General features: G+C 41.1%; 1 protein-coding gene across 2 annotated transcripts; it reads left to right on the forward strand.

Annotated features, from left to right (window-relative positions):
• The first annotated feature begins 869 nt into the window (after positions 1 to 869).
• Positions 870 to 16,846, forward strand: prss59 (serine protease 59, putative). 2 transcript variants are annotated; one of them, XR_003929188.1, is made up of 10 exons: positions 870 to 1,136; positions 1,398 to 1,579; positions 2,821 to 3,053; positions 4,606 to 4,741; positions 8,146 to 8,260; positions 11,781 to 11,982; positions 13,248 to 13,338; positions 14,195 to 14,337; positions 15,802 to 16,004; positions 16,513 to 16,846. XR_003929188.1 is itself a non-coding variant. In XM_030066323.1 (9 exons), the coding sequence occupies exons 1-9, from the start codon at positions 927 to 929 to the stop codon at positions 16,620 to 16,622; spliced, it is 1,482 nt and encodes a 493-aa protein (XP_029922183.1). In that variant the 5' UTR covers positions 876 to 926; the 3' UTR covers positions 16,623 to 16,846. The 2 variants fall into 2 exon arrangements, 1 of the variants encoding a protein (XP_029922183.1); XM_030066323.1 differs by lacking the exon at positions 14,195 to 14,337 and having other exon boundaries at positions 876 to 1,136.
• The last annotated feature ends 1,281 nt before the right edge of the window (positions 16,847 to 18,127 follow it).

The raw sequence follows: 18,127 nt of genomic DNA on the forward strand, positions 1-18,127 counted from the left end.
GGAAACGGTTTGGTGGTTAACCGCTTGAAAACCACCTGTTCAAAACTGCTTCAGCCGCTGCAGTTTTCAGCAGATTTTCTTTAAGTTTATTCCAAAACATGAACATACAACGAAAATGACAGCACTGCTTACTTGAAGCACTGAGACATCAAAACAAAAAGTACTGCCATATTGAAAAAGACAGCAAAAAACAAAACAAAACAAACAAAAAAGAGAAGAAAAAGGTAATACAAAACATATTAAATATATAAAAGAATAAAAACGCAAGTGTATGACGATAAAATCACTTAAAAACTTTAAAAATATTGCATACATTCACTGTTTTGATAGCTTTTTTGTTTTGTAAGGAAGAAGTCGTTGACACGTATTGTTCCATTTCCTTCATAAATACTAAGACTTGAGTTTTTGTTTGTTTGTTTGTTTGTTTGTTTGTTTGTAAAGTTACATTTATGAATGTGGAACTTGGAAACAAGTAAAATTAGATCAATAAGGAAAAAACATTGCCTTTGATAATATAAACATAGCAACCAAATATGATGCGTTATTATATTTCCTTTTTTATTTATTTTGTTTTATCATTATTTTATTTTAGTTTTCAGCAGATAAAGTTGTTCGTGATCAACATTTCTACTTGTAACATGAATTCACCTATTTAGTGGCTGTTCTGTTTAAATTATGATGATGATGATGATGATGATGATGATTATTATTATTATTATTATTATTATTATTATTATTTTGGCAGCCAAACAAATGCCACAACGTCATCTACAAGCAAATCAAAAAATTAAGAACTTATTTTAAGTAAGATCCCCACGTCTACTACATTTTCCATAGCCCCTGAACGTCTCAGCAGATCTAGTCACATGACCACATGGAACTCACCGAGATAAATCACATGCCTGTGTTTCCCCTTTCACTTCAACATGGCTTTTCAAACGTACGGACTGTTTTGTTTTTACGAAGTGACCTTACTTCTTCTGGTTTCTCTCTGTGGCCTCGGTGAGGGCCAGTTCAAGGGGTTTCGGAAATTTCATCAAGGTCAGGTTGCTGTCCGGGGTCCTGTGTTTGAGGAGCAATGGTTCACTCAGAAACTGGATCACTTCAATGGTGCAGACAGCCGAGTCTGGAAACAAGTGAGTGTGTGCACTTGCAAATAGAGGGGAAATCCCTTAAGTCGAAAAATTTAGTGGGCTGCAAGGGGCTAGTTTTAAGATAATGGTTTGTGTTTACGTTTAATGTTTGAAATACATGGCATGAAAACAGTGAATGCAAGCTCCTCACAAGTGTCACAAGTGTCTGAACCTTCATGACTCTTTGCAAGGTGTATTGGTGTCTGTCTGTGGCTCAGTCCTGGGATGTCTCTCTCTCTCTCTCTCTCTCTCTCTCTCTCGCAGAGGTACTTTGTGAATGAGGCCTTCTCTAAGCCGGGCGGCCCTGTGTTTCTGATGATAGGTGGAGAGGGTCCGGCCAACGCAGCATGGATGCAGAACGGCACCTGGCTCTCCTACGCCCAGAAACTGGGAGCACTCTGCCTGATGCTGGAGCACCGCTTTTATGGCAAGAGTCACCCCACCGAGTATGTGTGACACTGCTGGTGTAGCTCTCCATCTAACTCAGGACAGAGACGGCTCAGACGCTCTTATTTACTCATCTTATCTGGCAGGTTAATGTTATTTGAACTCTTAAGAGCATTTATTTACTTGGATGGCACTAAATAATGGCTCTGAGATACCTGAAGATGGAAGTCTCATTATGAGTGAGAGCATAATCCAAACAAATTTCTGGATATGACCGAAAACCTCAAGGCTAACCTCAAGGCTCATCTGCCAGCAGTTCCTCATTTTTTGAAAAGCCTAAAATAACAAAGGCAAACTACAGTCTCAACTGATTCTCATAGTCAGCTGTTTGTTCTGTTGATCCTTTCGGTTGTGACAATCAGAGAGGGGAAGCAACAGCACAGACAAGTTCATAAAGTCACAGGGACTGTAATCACATATCTTTTGATTCCTGCTTTGTTGCCAAAAGGATGACTGGTTAGCAATAAAAAAGCCATCCTACTAGTGTGAGTCCCTGTCGGTTTTATTTACAAGCCGTGGTTCACCCATAATGACACAGAGTGAACTTAAATGAACAGACAAGGTCACCTTTTAAACCATACTCCAGACCACAGAAAGGAAACTATGGATGTGACTCATAAGGCTGCAAATGTGTATTTTAGACAACATGCATGCGGAAATGTCCTGCAGCAAGACACTGAACCACTCCCAGGGGTGCTGCTGTGCTTGTTTTGCCTCCCTTATTGGGGGCAAGTCAAGGCAGCTTCATTAATATTGCTGCAAATTATTAAATAAGAAAGAAAACTTAGAAAAACCTGCACCAGTATTTCTTAGATCATTGCAAAAACAAAACAAAACGAAACGAAAAAAAATTACATTATTCGCATTGAAAAGGCCATGGAATATAAATGGATGGTTAATTGAGGTTTGGCAATGGATTCTGCTGATCTAACACTTTGGGGAAAGTTGTTCCACAGTCTAAGAGCTGCAGTTGAAGTGCAATCGCTCTTTAGTTTAAGCCTTGATCAGTGGAGCTGTTTTACCACTAGATGGCAGCACTGCACTCAAAAAGACAGTCTGCCCACTGCACAGTCTGATAGCAGTCCAGCTCATCACATAGAGGTGAGGTCATGCTCCATTCATGTCCTATGAGAAAAACTGTAAGAAAAAGTTGGTTAAAGGCGATATTTAGATGATAGAAACTGAGTGGGTGTAATTTTTCTAACTGATGGAATTAAAGTTTCCTCTCCTTTCCATTTAGGGACCTGAGCACAGATAACCTGCGCTTCCTCAGCAGCCGCCAGGCGCTGGCTGACCTGGCTCACTTCCGAACCGTCATGGCGGATGCCCTGGCGCTCACCAAGAGGAAGTGGGTGGCATTCGGCGGCTCGTACCCGGGTTCTCTTGCGGCTTGGTTCAGGCTCAAGTACCCTCACCTGGTCCATGCTTCTGTGGCCACCAGTGCACCAGTTCATGCTACAGTCAACTTCCCAGGTATGATGCGAACCAAAGCTCAGATTTCTTAACACCATAAGTGCGTCCTAAAACCTTTACAGTGTTGAGCGTCAGCTTTAAGACTTGACATTGCAGAAAGGTAATCTCAGGGGCTTACGTTATTAGTTTTTGCGTACATTAAAAGCTTTAGTAAATCAGGACCCAAGTTGGCACTCTAGACCAGTCTTATGGACTAAAGCTGAAATTAATGTAGTATTACCTCGCTTATCTACAAATATACATACAGAATCACAATCAGAAATACTTTATTGATCCCCAAGAGGAAATTGGGAAACCTTACCATGATGAACATGACTTGAGAGTTTTTTCAGAATTCTTTTATTCCACTTTTGAACTTGGCTTCAGATACGTAATCTTATGTCATGGAAGTCTTGACCATTGCAGTTGGTTTGTGTATTATGGTGGATGGAAGCGAGTGGTGCAAACCAATTACAAAAGACAGAATTTTATTTAGGCAAGTGCTGCCTCATAAACTGTATGTGTTGCAAATTGTAGAATAGCTCCAAACAATTCAGAAACGGTCTTTATGTAATATGTTGCCTAAAACATGGAACATAAAAAATATGAGTCAAGACTTTTGCTAAGCAAGCCCCCATTTAACTGCCAGATTTTTGATTGGAGTTTGGCATGATGTCCCGAAAACATATTTGAGTCTGTTTTTAATTTGAGCTCATGAGACAAGCTTGAGACATGCTTGGTTTGTCTCACAGAGCTTATCTTACACACTTGTACTGCCTCAAATAAGAGATAAAATGGATCAAGTGTTTCTTTCCCTAGACATTCAAAATGTGTCCTGCTACTGTTTTTCCAGTATTGTGCAGTGTGCTGGGCGTAAGAGTCAGACAGATCAAAGATTAGGAAGGCTTCTGCTATATCAGTATCAGTGTCTGTGTTGTCTTTGGCTTTGGCCATTGTTTTCCTCAGGAAGACTCCAGGCTGGAACCAAGGCCACAGTGTCTTTGAACATGAACTGTACCGTTTCCACCCACACACTCGCACTATCTTGAAGACACTGTCATATACACTTTGGACCACATTCCCATTGACGCCGGAGGAGAAATCAGAGACAAACACAGTAGAAGAGTGTACATAGCGTATTGACGTCAGGTATCCTTTAGTCCAGTCCACTGCGCCACAAAGTTATTATTTCCCCAAACCACACTGCAGTTAGTCAGCACTATTACCAGTAAGAGGTTGGCTTTCACTCATGGACATATTCCAAGATTTTGTAATGTTAAGTTTATCCTCTGGGAGCTTGCTTTTAGAGTGTTGTAAGCTGTGAATTTCACTGTTTGGCTGAGACTCATAATTTTCACTTTCAGCCTTACTCCAAGCTCTTTAAAATAAACCTATTTCCTGGCACTTGGGTGCATTATCATGAGCTTCATCCACACATTGTTTTGAAGACAAAGCAGAGGTTTTGCATTGCCTCAGAATAGTCATGTATGTTTAACTGGTGTATTATTCAGGGCTTTATATAGCAGCCCAAGTGTCTACTCCTCCCTCTGTCTCTGTTTCTCTGTTTCGCCAGAGTATTTGGAGGTGGTGTGGCGTTCGCTGGCCTCAGAGAACCCAGAGTGCCCCTTACTGGTGAAAAAGGCTTCAGACACCCTTCTGGAGCGCCTCAAAGACCCGAAGACCTATGACAATATCACCAACGATTTCAAGTACAGTAACTGTACCTCTTTATCACGTCACACACTGCATACTCTGACCTGATCAAGGCATGTAATGATTCACTTCAACACAAAAAAATTGACAAGATTATATCATAAAGTGATACATAAATGCCTTGAGGAGCATTTGGAGTTAATTGACGAGAGTCTACGGAATAAGGGAGTCATGCCAACAATGAGTACCATGTAGACTCAGCCATCAGATTTTGTGCTTGTGCTGCGTTCGCATCCTGATTGGATTCATGGGATAGTTTGCACGCTCCCATTTTCGGTTTGCTTTGGATCTCTGAAGTAGAAATGCTGTCACTGGCGAATTACAAAAAGGCAAGCTTTTACAAGCACAGTGGAAAGAAAAGCATTTGAGGACTATTATATGTAACAAAATGTGAGAAAGCTGATCAGTGGTTCCATGGATGCAGTTAGCTCAAAATGATCACATTCCAACAGCTTGGAATGTGTGTGTGTGTAAGCCAGAGTTATTATAATTTTGTATATTTTATTAGGCTTTTTTTTTTTTTTTTTTTTTTTTTTTTTTGTATTTCATTTTGGATTCTTGTTTTCAATTCAGTTTAGTTTTTCATTTAGTTTCCAGAGTGTGTTTGCTCGTTTTAGTTGACTTTTATTGTTTAAAAAAATGTTTAGTTTTAGTTTAGTTTTTTATTTGTTTCAGTATTAGTTTTAGTTTCTTATTATAATTTGAAGGCATTTGTCAGGGACATGATTTAATAAGTTACAAGTAGTTATCAAAATACAAACACAACTCTTTGTGAAGGCAGCTGACTCACAGTCATGTAGACATCCTAGTCTCAGTAAACATCAGCACCACTTGTTATGTTGATAAACTGACCAAATTGTCAGACTGAAACTAGACAAACTAGACATGTTCTCTATATTTGCATTTTAGTTTAGTTAGTTTTGTAAGCATACAACTTTGTTTCAGTTAGATTTTGTTTTTTTTTTCCAAGGTCTAGTTTTTTTTAACAAATTTCTTTTTACACAATTAATTTTAGTTTTTAGTTTAGTTTTAGTGGTAGTTTTAGCCTCTGCAGGCTAGCACTGCCCCATGCAGTCTGCATCAGCCTGGCTACGTGTGTGTGTGTGTGTGTGTGTGGGTGGGTGGGGGTGGGGGGGGGGGGGGGGGGGGGGGGGGGGGGGTCTTTCTAAACAAAACAAAGTAGCTGCGCTGTCTTGGCTATTTTCAGAGCTTTAAAACTTAGGGCAGCTATTGCAATAACAGTGGATCAACTAATATAGTGCTGATCAACTCTTGTGCTGTGTCATGGTAACTGGCGCGTTTGAACAAGAAGTTTTTACATACTTTTAAAGGGGAATTTTATCCAACTTTCATTCCCAAAATGAGGCTTCATGGACTTTCCATCCCAGGTTAGACCAAGGGCAGATGGCTCATAGGGCTGGGCAGTATATCAGTATTAATGTCATTAAATGAAAATACATATCATCTGGGATTTTAGAGATTTCCTGGTTTTAAAGGCTGCATTACAGTTAAGGGAGCCAATTTTCTAAACTTACTGTTTTAGCTGTCCTGTTATTTGCCTTTATCTCCTTGGTCATCATATCCTCATTACTAATGATTGTTGATCAAAAATCTCTTGTGTGTGTAAATGCCATCCTTATAGTATTGTCACAATCAGGGCTTGACATTAACTTTTTGTGTCACTAGCCAGTGTGGCTAGTGGTTGTCTAACCACTAGTCACTAATTTTTGTTTATTTTTAAACAAAATTCTATGATTTGATTTAATTATAAACCTAAATTTGTAGGACTTAGGCCTTGGGCTCCATGTACCCCGTGGAAAATGCTTTGGTGAAAGCCAAAGCAATTTTCAGGTGATCGGCAAAGTGGAAACGAAGGCACTGCCTGAGTATTTTTCCTTCCCTGGTTGTTGGACACCGGGGTGGGGTGGGGGCACCTAAAGGATACGGGACACATCGGGTTCAGGGAGCAACAAGGGTTGTTATGGGTCTTGGCGTGTGTTGGGTCCAGTTACAGCTTCCTCACCTGTCCTCTGGCCCTTTTGGACCAAGCCAAGGACTCTGGAATGTCAAACCTCCCCAAGGCCTCTGTGTAGACAAAGCACTTCCTCTCCTCTATTTCTTTTCATTTTCATATTCTTTGTTCTTTGTTGCATTGAAGTCATTGTCTCTCATTTTCATCACAAACTGTCACCTATCTCCTTTTTTTTTCTGTTTTCTGCCGTGCTGCTCCCCACTTCAGTGTGTCTAGCATGGAGCCATTGTTTGCATGCTTGACCTGCGTCTGCAGTCATTATGGGCTGTCTCTGCTGGTGTTTTCTATTTGCTTGTTCTGGGTTGTTATAGTGACTGTAAGGTCAGTTTATACGGTGAAGGAGCATGGTTAAATGTTTTTATTAGTCTGGCTAGTCTGACATAGTGGACACTTAGAGCTAATAGTGTCACAGAGAGTAACTAGCGCCTTGTCTTTGTACATACCCTGCCATCATTTGACCACATCACCTGTTTCATTTTAGCCTCTTGGAGGCACACAACCGCGCAGACGTGTCCTCATGCAGACACACACTCACACACACACAATGACCACTTTCCAAACCGCAAGGCCTCAGAGACACGATTTCATCTTTACTAAAAATCGACATCTTACATCATCAACAAGGTTACTAAATCACCGTTGAGGGGCTGTGAGAGAAAAACCTGTGCTGAGGAAGTGGCGAGTTAATGTCAACAACTCTCTCACTCTTTCACACACACACACACACACACATACACATACACACTTGGGGTTAGCAAACATACACAGCTAAACTAACCCAAAAACACTGTGTCTCCATTTCCCCTTAGACGATGCAGCTTGTCACAATTACGGTCAGATTGACAAATTACCTCAATCTGTGTGTGTGTGTGTGTGTGTGTGTGTGTGTGTGTGTGTGTGTGTGTGTGTGTGTGTGTGTGTGTGTGTGTGTGTGTGTGTGTGTGTGTGTGTGTGTGTGTGTGTGTGTGTGTGTGTGTGTGTAGGTGTGTGTGTGTGTGTAGGTGTGTAGGTGTGCACCCAAAAGTGGTTGTGTGTGCTTCTGTTTGCCTATATTTATGACTGTTTTTATATTTTGGTATTCCCTTGTGTATCTAAAAGGCAGTGACCTGTGAACAACATGCCACCGAGTGATTGCACTGGAAGAGCTAAAGTTTAAAGAAACAAACTGGTGGCCAGAATGTCACTGGTTCAGATCCCCAATATCTGGGGAATTTTATGTGGAGTGCTCAGTGAAGTGGCAAGAGTTTTCTACTGAAGACAGGCAGCGCTGTATAATAACCAAACCCTTTGTGTTGTCGCTGTCTCTCTATTCTTGATGTCCCCTCCTCTCCTACACACCCTCCTCCCTCTTTCCTCCTCCTCCTCCAGTCTGTGTTCCAAGTTGCAGATCCAGACAGAAATGGACTCTGCCTACCTCCTGGAGATGCTGGCTGGCAACTTCATGGATGTAGTCCAGTACAATCAAGACAACAGGGAGTTTGAGGTGAGAGATAAGCGAGTGAAGTGGTATTGGTTATGTCCAAGTGACACATTTTTTTTTGAAAGCCCATGCTGATCTTTTTGGATTGAAGCAGCTGATGATGGACACTAAAACTCTTCATCAAGCCATACTAATTAAGTTCTTCCTTGAAACATAGCTCACACAATTTTCTGCCTGGACCTAGGTCTGGGCGATATGGATAAAAGTGAATATCATAATGAGCTGACCAAATGCCAAGATTTTTGATAAACTGTGATTAATAATTTCAATATGATGACCAGGCAGGTAGAGACCAATATTAGATTGGCTAGAACAGTCTGAGAAGTTCAGAAACTTGCATCCTTTTACTGTAACACAGCCTTTAAAACCAGGAAAAGGCAACATCTATGCCACATCACCATATTTCGATATCTGAAGTCCCAGATGGTACCTAGCCTCAAATCACGATGTTGATATAAAATGATATATCATGCAGCCCTACCTGGGCCCCGCTTTCCTGGGCCCTGCTGATGGATTCTAACCAATTTTTTTTTTCTGAGTTCAGGCTTTTGTCAGGACCAGGTGGAGCTTCAGCACCTGGTTTAGACCAGATTTAGGTTTAGACCGTTATGTTTAATACAGATTGGGCTGCTATCAAATATGTAGTGTTTTGAGTTTGTTAAATCTATAGGCTAGGTGCCAAGAAATTCAAAGTATGAGGTGATATAATACTGCCACTGATCAAAGGTTACATGGTTAGTGAACAAACCAATAATTGTTGCGTGGATGCTTTAAGAAAAGGTAAATTCCTTCAAGCCAAAAAGCAATTATTTCTTCAAGGTTTGCTAATCTAGCAAAGAGCACACCCCGGTGCCTCCAGACCCTCCGCTCTATCAAATGATCTCCTAAAATTTACTGTGGTGCTCATAAATACGAAGAGGCGCAGGGTACATGATCCTGCGATAATAAAAAATACAGAGTAATATAGAAGAGGCTGTTACTCTTATGATAGACATGTATGGAGTCAAATATATGTGTACAGGTCAAAGAGTAAAATCACTATCTTAGTATAACATGGGTAGCTGTTCATAGTGTGTCTTGCTAATTTTTCTTTTCCCCCAGCAGTTCCACTTCTACATCACTGACATCCAAAATGACAATGATGATGATGATGATGATGATGATAATAATAATAATAATAATGATAATAGCTGAATGACATGGTGTCAAATTTTATCCAAATGTCAAATTTTAATTAATGTAAGATAAGGGTTTCCCGTTGACAGTGAGAGCGATATTGATCAATTATGAAATGAATAGTGCATATCCATCTGCATTCTTTCAGAGATGGACAGCACTGACTAGCCAGTAACTGATTTTTAATCAAAGGTCAGCATTTATGAAGGCAAATACAAGCTCACGTTGTGAAAGTACATGTGGTGACAGTACAATACAGTGCTGTGGTTGAGACACACCTGGCTGCTCCACGCTAGGGGTGTTGTAACACCCAAGCATTCAAATTATGTACAATTACAAATATTTACATTTATGCAATGCAAAATCATTTCATACATTCAAAAATAATAAATCATAAGTGTAATTCACAAAACATTTGTGAGCATTTTTCCATGTGCGTAAAATTCTTGAGACTCTAAATTGGCTTCATGAATGTTGGTCCGATTTATTGGCAAACAGATGTATCAGTCTAACCCCAGTGATGAGGAGGAAGAGGGGCTCCCAAACCTGTTAGACGGTGGAAATCTGACAACTGTTTCACACAAGTCCCTCTTGTGGCGATGCTTTGCCCCAGTGCACACCAAATTTCTCTCCCTTTTTGTTCTTTCTTATTATCTATCACCTCTATCTGTCACTCTTCTCCTTCTGTCTTAGTTCCTTTATTTGCCAGTAACCCCTCCTTCCCCTTTTTCTGCTCTCCTCTTTATCCCGTTCCCTCTCTATCCCCTGGTGCCTTGAGGAGACGTGAGTCCGGTTACCAATAAGCTGATGTGAAAAAGCAACAAAAGACTCTTTGGTCTCTCTGGTTTCCTGTCGCCCCAGGCTAAAGAGACGGTTATAAAAGAACCAAGAGGAGTGGTGGGCCACAGAGTCCACAGCACTAGCAGAAAAACACAGCCAGCAGCTGCCTCTCTGGGCCAAAGGGCTGGGCATAGCGTAAACTACCAGGTTTTAGGTACCACGAAGGAATTTGGATAAGAACTACAAGTGAGGTGTAACCCAATCAGAAGAATCAAATCTAGCATCTAAAGCGCCACGGTTGACGAGTTGGCAGTTGGATACTTTATAAAACAGGGGAAGGAAATTATATAACGCTATAGCTTGTGGAACGCACACCAAGGGTTCCTGTCTTTAGCCAGAATAGTAGATGAAGTGATGCGAGGGGGATACTAGTCATGGGTCATTTGTTGTTAATGGGGCTTTTGTTCAGCATGTAAGAACAACTGCGACAAGTGCCGAATTTTTTTTTATCCTCAAACCCACATTTGAGGAGAAACACATTATGTTTTCGGGAAATACCTGAGCTCCTCTGAGTCACCGAGCAGCTCTAGTGCCTTGCTGAGAGGCACTTTGTCGGTGGTTATTGAAGGAAGGGTTCACTGCAGCTATCCAATGAGTCCCATAAGCTGTCTGCTCTGATCTTTGCACTAACCTCTTGTATATGCAAACATAAGAACATGATATTTTGAAACAACTATCACCTAAACCACAAGGCAGGGACAATGGATCTGGGTGACAGTGTCTGTATTTCCCTGAAATGACTAAAACGATTTAGTTCAACAAATTGAACGTTTGGCCTTCTGGTGGCGCTAGAGGAAATTTTATAGGCTCACCAAAAAAAAAAAAAAAAAAAAAAATCTAACTTTGAAAGGCTATAACTGCTATACAACCTTTCTGATGTGAAAGAAATTAGGAGGGATAATGCTTTTTGTTGCTGATCAGCCAAAGTGGCCCTTGTATTAATGGTGGTGCATAGTTACCTAATAAATGTACTTTTAGACCATCAGATGATTGATTCAGAGCTAAATTAATCATTTCTTGTGAACCATTTCCCAAGAGATTGCTACACTGTGTGTTATTCCTTTTTCATTACAATCCAAATTCTGGTGATTACATCCTCTCTTGCTTCAAAAATTCAGGATGACTCATTAAATTTGCCCTGGGCGTTTCCACTTCCACCCAAAACAGCATGAATAAACTTTTCTGCTGTTTTTTTTTTTGTTTGTTTTGTTTTTTTAATCTAATTTGGAGATCAGTTTTTGGATATTTCAACTTGAATGATTATCAGCTAACTGTGATAATAGTGAAATACATTTGTTGGTATGATTATTAATGGGAAAAACTATAACATTCATTCATGAATTACCACTGAACACTGACTCTCTCCAACCACAAAGCTATCCTGCTTCCCTGTAATTTTCTCTGTGACCAGTAATGTCTCAGAAGTCATTTCATGTGTATTCTTACTCAGTCAGTCATTTCACACGAGTAGCATATCACTAAGCCTGTCAATGCTGTATTATTGCAGGGTGTGGTGGGCACCAACATCACAATCAAGGTGCTGTGTAGCGTGATGAGTGACGCCTCACTGGGGGAGCCATACGCCCGCTATGCTCGCGTGGCCCGCCTCATGATGGACACCTTCTCCATGAAGTGCCTGGATGCCAGCTACACCAACTATCTGAGAGATATGACCAACACATCCTGGGACGGGCCAGCCGCTGGGGGAGGTGTGTGTATATGCGTTTTGGACTGTGGGCGTGTGTGTAAATGCAGTAATTTTACTGGCCACTATTTTAAAGGGAAAGATCCACTTTCCCACCGCTAAAAACAGCCACTCATGACGTACCTTATATTTCTGGTTCCTTTTTGTTGTTTTGTGGTCTCTTTCTTTTTTTAAATTTCCTCGTATAAATGCAAATGTAGACGTCACATCATGTCAAGATCTTTCCAGTGCAGCCACAGTAAAGTGTGATAGCAGTACAATGTACAATTAAGAGCAAATGCCTCCCCGTTTAGCACTGACCTTAAACAACGACATACAACAATGCAGGGAGAAATTCATTGTAGAAGAGAGAGATATGTGAAGGAAGGCAGTCACACACTCGCAACCACGATTGGGAAATAATATATTAAATTACCAGTGTTTTGATATGGCAAGTCTTCTTCAGAATGACTTTCGTGACTCAGGATCACACTGAAGAAGACTGAAACACTGGTAATTTAATATAATACACAAAAATATCACAGTACTCGAGCATAAAATAACTCATTGCCTGGCACCAAGTATCTCAAACTGATGTGTGTTTAATATTGTAAGAATATCCAAGAGTTCATTTTTTTTCTCAAGTCACTGAAATATGTAGCCATCATCTATGGGTAATTTGTAAAAAAAAAAATTGCTGTCTTCAGGCTCAAAAAAAACAACCCAACAAGTGTTTAAACCTCATTACCTAAAATGTGTTTACTTTACAGTGGAATTGACTATTTTGAGAGGAGGTTGTCTATTTTTACTTCACTCATGCCTTTTGTTGAAGCAATGAGTGTTTAGTAACAACTTTGCATGTTCGACCAAAAAAGCAGCTCTCTGTTTTCCATGTTGTTCCCTTGCCCTGGGCTGCGGTTCCAGTTCCCAGCGTCTGTTTCATAAGTGGGAGGGTTAGTGGGGATCACTGGGACAGGAAGTGGTCTGTTAAAAAGCCACTGGGGCGCGTATGTATAAACTGTACACCCTCCCCTGCCCTCTCTGGTGGATTTCATTTCTACTCTTTCTTTCCTTTCTTTGTCTTTGTTAAGGGGGAAAAGGAAAGTAAATAGGGGTAAAGCTGGTTCCGACTCATTGTTAGCTTGACCTGTCTTGTGATGTCAAGGTCTTGATTTTTATGAGCCAACAGAATATGCTGACCATGAATAAGTTGTTTGTTTGTGTGTGTGCACGTGTGTCTGTGCACGTGTGTGCATGCGTGTGTGTGTGTGCGTGGGATGGTGTTTCTAGGGAGACAGTGGGTTTACCAGACCTGCACTGAATTTGGATTCTACCAGAGCACTGATTCACCCAACCAGCCATTTAAAGGCTTCCCTCTCCCGTGAGTATATTTAATATTGAAGATCTGTTTGTATTTCTACAACACACCATGATTAGGGTTCAGCCGAAATTGGTTTTACTTCATAACAAGCTCCACTTCCTAATGATGAGCCTATGAGCCTGTCTTCAGATAGCATCACTCAATAATATAATATAATAACCATGGAAGTTCCAACTTTTCCAAAGGCAGGCAATGGTCCACTAGACTGTTGAGTACTGGCCCACCCATTGGCCATAATACATTGCTATTTCGACTACCACCTAGTTAGTCATTGCTACTATGCATGTCCTCTGAGGTTTCAGGTTGGGGGTGATGCTTGCTCTTTCTGTAAACTGTAGGCTTGCAAAGTCATTGGGGACTGTAACAGTGATTAAGGCCTCTAAATAAACTTGAACTTGGTCTCACCTCAGATGGCAGTAGATTTTGTATGAGTGGTGAGAACAAGCTAATTTTTTCTGTGTTTCTATATTGTTTTGGGTTGGCTTTGAACCAGCTGATTAGCCACTTATCCACTTAACTGCCACCATTAGCTTCACACTTACCGGGCCAACTAGCCAGAGCTACAAGCTGCTACCTCCTGTAGTAAGGATCTAAGCCAACTAATTAACATTAGTTACTTGTCCCTTCCCTCTTCCCTTCCCTCCTGTTAACCAATTAGCAAGAAAAGAAAACTTGAGCATCCCAGTTCCGTAAGACACCAAGAACTACATATGGTGTGAGGTGCAACCAAGAGGCGCATGGAAAACCAGCACTTATTCCATCCATGACAAGAACAATCAGTCCAGGTGAACTGGCTCAAGAGGCCTTGTCGCACCTAACTGCCGTAGTGTGATTGGTTTCTGTTTGCCCACACCAGGACAGCGCATTCCCTCTGGAAAGACACACCACTATTCAGCTCTCTGCCAGTAAAAACCAACAGAGACAAAGACCAACAGTGCAGCAGACCTCTTATCAAGAGGCAGTCCTCACACCACAGAGTGGAACCTTCACCCTCCTGTGGTAAATCAAATATTTTCTGCCATTCATGGATGCACATGAAAATCTCTTCGCAATTGGGCAGAGCAATGTACTTCCCACTGTGGTGCTCAATAAAAATGATGATGACCTCCTACTGGGTCACTATGCATTTGTGTACCAGGAGCCAGGGAGCATCTGTATGCTCCTGCGATCTCTCTTATCCAACAAGTCCTGGATCAAGTGAGACAAGAGAAGCTGGATATAATCCTGGAAGCCTTGTACTGACTGTCACAAAGAGCAATGAGGGTACCTTAGATGCTTCCATTTATGGACTGAACTCGTCACAGGCAGATCAAGAGATGCTCCACCTGTTCTGACACAAGTGGATAGCAGCCAAATGACTCCTGAATGAGAATGTCTTTTGAATTGCGGCACCTCTCCAGTTCATAGTCATGGTGACTATTCAGCGTGCAAGAGTTCCTTCAACCAGGTTTCTCTGTGTACATATGTACATGTTTGAACAATGGTGAGAGGTGCATAATGAGGACCATATTTACTGCAACATTAGTGTAGGTCTAAGTTTCTTGCAGTAATTGTTCAACAAACAGATGTTCCCATCTACCTTAGAAGTAGACTTGGCAGTGATCTCAACTTGTCAGGTAGATGTTGAAGGGGGCTGGTAGATGTTATCCTCTTCCTCGTTTTACCAGATTTTATAGGTTTTCAGGTTTTATAGCCTGGGTATGAGCGCTTAGCTACGGCTGACAGCTCATCACACATGGTAACAAGTTGGAATTCTGGGCCCTGATCACATCTGTTGGGATTGTTTAGGGTTTCTGAGACCAGGAAAACTGTGCAGTGGTGTCAGGCCTTGTGATTCACAAGTGGGGTTTGATATGTTTAGGATGAGTAAGAACTCAGGTACTATGGTGAAATTAAATGGAATGGTTGTGGTACAGCCCTCATTTTATGAATAAGAATGAACGTTCTTAGTATGATAGCCTTGCTGACGTTCATCCTGTGCTGAATTTTCCTTTTTGTAGAATGGCTAGAATGTATTATAGACAAATGGATAGGCTAGTATTCGTCATACTTAGTGTGGATCATTGATTGCCTACCTTTGGCCAAGTCAAACATGGGTGGTTCTGTCTGAAGAGATGCTTATAGCCTGAGTAGGAACTTCTTCTAACTCATAAAACCAGGGCTGCAGCACAACTCTTCCATTTTTGAAGGGTGCTAGTGATATTTTTGACATGCTGGCAGGTGGGGCCTTAGGATGGGCATATCAGTCAGTATGCCGATTTATTCAACTCCTTACTCCAAGGCAACATATCTCAAAATCTGTTGGTCAGATTGCCATTTAATTTGGTGACTCAGTTGATTGGCATATTTAGTGATTGGATTCATACTCCCCAAAAGACGATTTCTTGTGATTTTGGTGACCCTGTGAGCTTTGGGCCAAAACGTCAAATTTGGCATCTCAAAGTACCGTATCTTCTCTTCCAGGTATCAGATCAAACAGTGTGCAGACTTCTACAGTGTCAGTGCTGAGACACTGGCAGAGGCCGTGGCCCAGACTAATGAGTGCTATGGCGGCTATGACATTCACTCCACCAGAATAGTTTTCCCCAACGGGTCCATTGACCCTTGGCACGCCCTGGGAATCACTCATGACATCACACCTGACCTTCCTGCTGTCTTCATCAAAGGTGAGAAAGAAATTTCGTATGCAGTGTTAGAAAGGCTACCAAAATATCCTAGTGGTAATGCTGAAATTTTAAAGTAACAGGTGTAGCCATGGCACTAGTGTGGCTAAATTTTCATCCATGATGGTAGTCATGCTATCACCAGGGCAGTGAGGTAGTGATTCATGACAGCTGACACAGAACCGATGTTGCAAGATTGTGATGCTTCATCTTGGGACATCATCCAGCCATGACCAGTGATAGTGAGAGCTCAGGCAATTAATGTTGTATCTGGACTAATGGGATTTTTTTTTTTTTTATTAAGAGATCCAGGTGTAAAATTTGATTAGCCACACAAGTTTAATTTTCAAGATGCCAAGCAACTGTTTCATATTAGAACAAGGGCTTGCTTGTTCACCTCCAGCTTTTATTGGGTAGTTATTGTTATTGTATAGCATATAAATGGTACAGATTTCTGTTTTCCCCTCTCTCCTTGTCTTACTCACTATCCATCAATCTCTCTCTGACCCAGGAACAGCCCACTGTGCCAACATGTACCCTGCTAGGAGCCAGGATCCTCCCCAACTGGCTCTGGCCCGGGACCACGTCTTCTTACTCCTCCAGCAATGGCTGAAACAATGACAGTTGGCTGAACTGGCCAAACAGTGGCACTGACACACAAAACGATTAGTCTTTTTGTCCAATTAGTCACATTGGAATGTGACCTATTATTTTACTGCCATTGATGTGGCACCTTGATAAGGCACTTTATTTGTGTTTATGGCAGTACTTCTAAAGTTCTAAGTCCATTTTTATGTGTGAGGCAATTTTGAACTGATTAAAGGTGGATTTTTTTTTAATATGAATATAGTGATTCTGGGTTGATTTTTTTTTTTTCCCTTTCATTTCCAGTTTAGATTTAAAGGTAGGTCTTACACTTAATTAGTTATTTTCACTTCTTAGTAAGTATAGTCTAAGCTCACGACCATTCAACCTGCAATATTTTCTGTTCTTTGATCAGTTTCGCCACCAGTATTCAGATGTTTCCAAATAGTTTGCAGGAAAGGCAAAAAGGCCAAATTATTTCGTAAAAACAAAGGTCACAGAAGAAAGTGAAACCAAACTCTCCTCTACATTGCTATAGTTTATATTGAAAGTGTCCATTTTTGAATGGTCATAATAAAACAAAGGCAGCCAGTATTTGTTTAAAGCACTTCATAAACTGATATGGAAATTTCATATTGGGAAATCAGCTTTGTCCTTTCCAGAAACACTCATCATTTTCAGAGTTTATCATTGGGTTCATAATCATCTGTTAACTTTGGGGTTCATTCTGAGAAATGGTCCTAATACTGTAAGCTTCAGTGTTTTCAAGCCAAGGAAAGAGCAACAGCTTATGATGCACATGGTGGACAATAAGTTATGTTGCACAAGTTTTGTCTTGTTTGATGATAAATGCCAAAGTAATGTGCTCTCTTGGCTGCTTGACAGGAGCATGATGATATCTCCAGAGGAACTGAGAGGTGGGGTATCATTTGCACCAAGAACGCTCTGGAAGTTGTATAACTTGGTCAACATGCTGCAAAGTTGTTGTCTCATCTGAAGTGTAAAGTTAGATAGATTTGGTACTGTAGTCGAAAAACAAATTTCTTTGTAGGTTATGATCCCCGTGCACAGCTGTGTGTTCATTCAGTTCCTCTTTAAAATTCTGAAAACACACATTGACCCTCTCCACTTCCCCTTACAGTGTTTATTTTCACAACAATCCCCTCTCTGCATCCCAGCTGGATATACAAGACCCCCACTCCCTAACACACACACATAAACAGACGCACACACACAAACATGGACCAAAATCCTGCCCTGAATCCAACCTCACCATGGGCATCCTGGGGGGAGTGGGAGTGGAAGCGGGAATGGGAGGGGATAGGCATATTAACTGAATTCTTACAGCCTCCACCTGGGTATTAAGCCAGAGGCTATGCGAAACGAATCTATTAAAAGGGAGGTTCTGAGCCTCAGAAATGATACCCCTGATTTGATGTGAAGTATCTATTATTATGACAGGCCACAATCCAATCTTTGTTCAGTTAAAGCGTGTCTTGCACTGTTTGCACAACCACATTTTTTGCAACAAGGAGTTTCTT

This window comes from Myripristis murdjan, chromosome 13 (genome assembly GCF_902150065.1).
Source record: "Myripristis murdjan chromosome 13, fMyrMur1.1, whole genome shotgun sequence".
Lineage (NCBI taxonomy): Eukaryota > Metazoa > Chordata > Actinopteri > Holocentriformes > Holocentridae > Myripristis > Myripristis murdjan.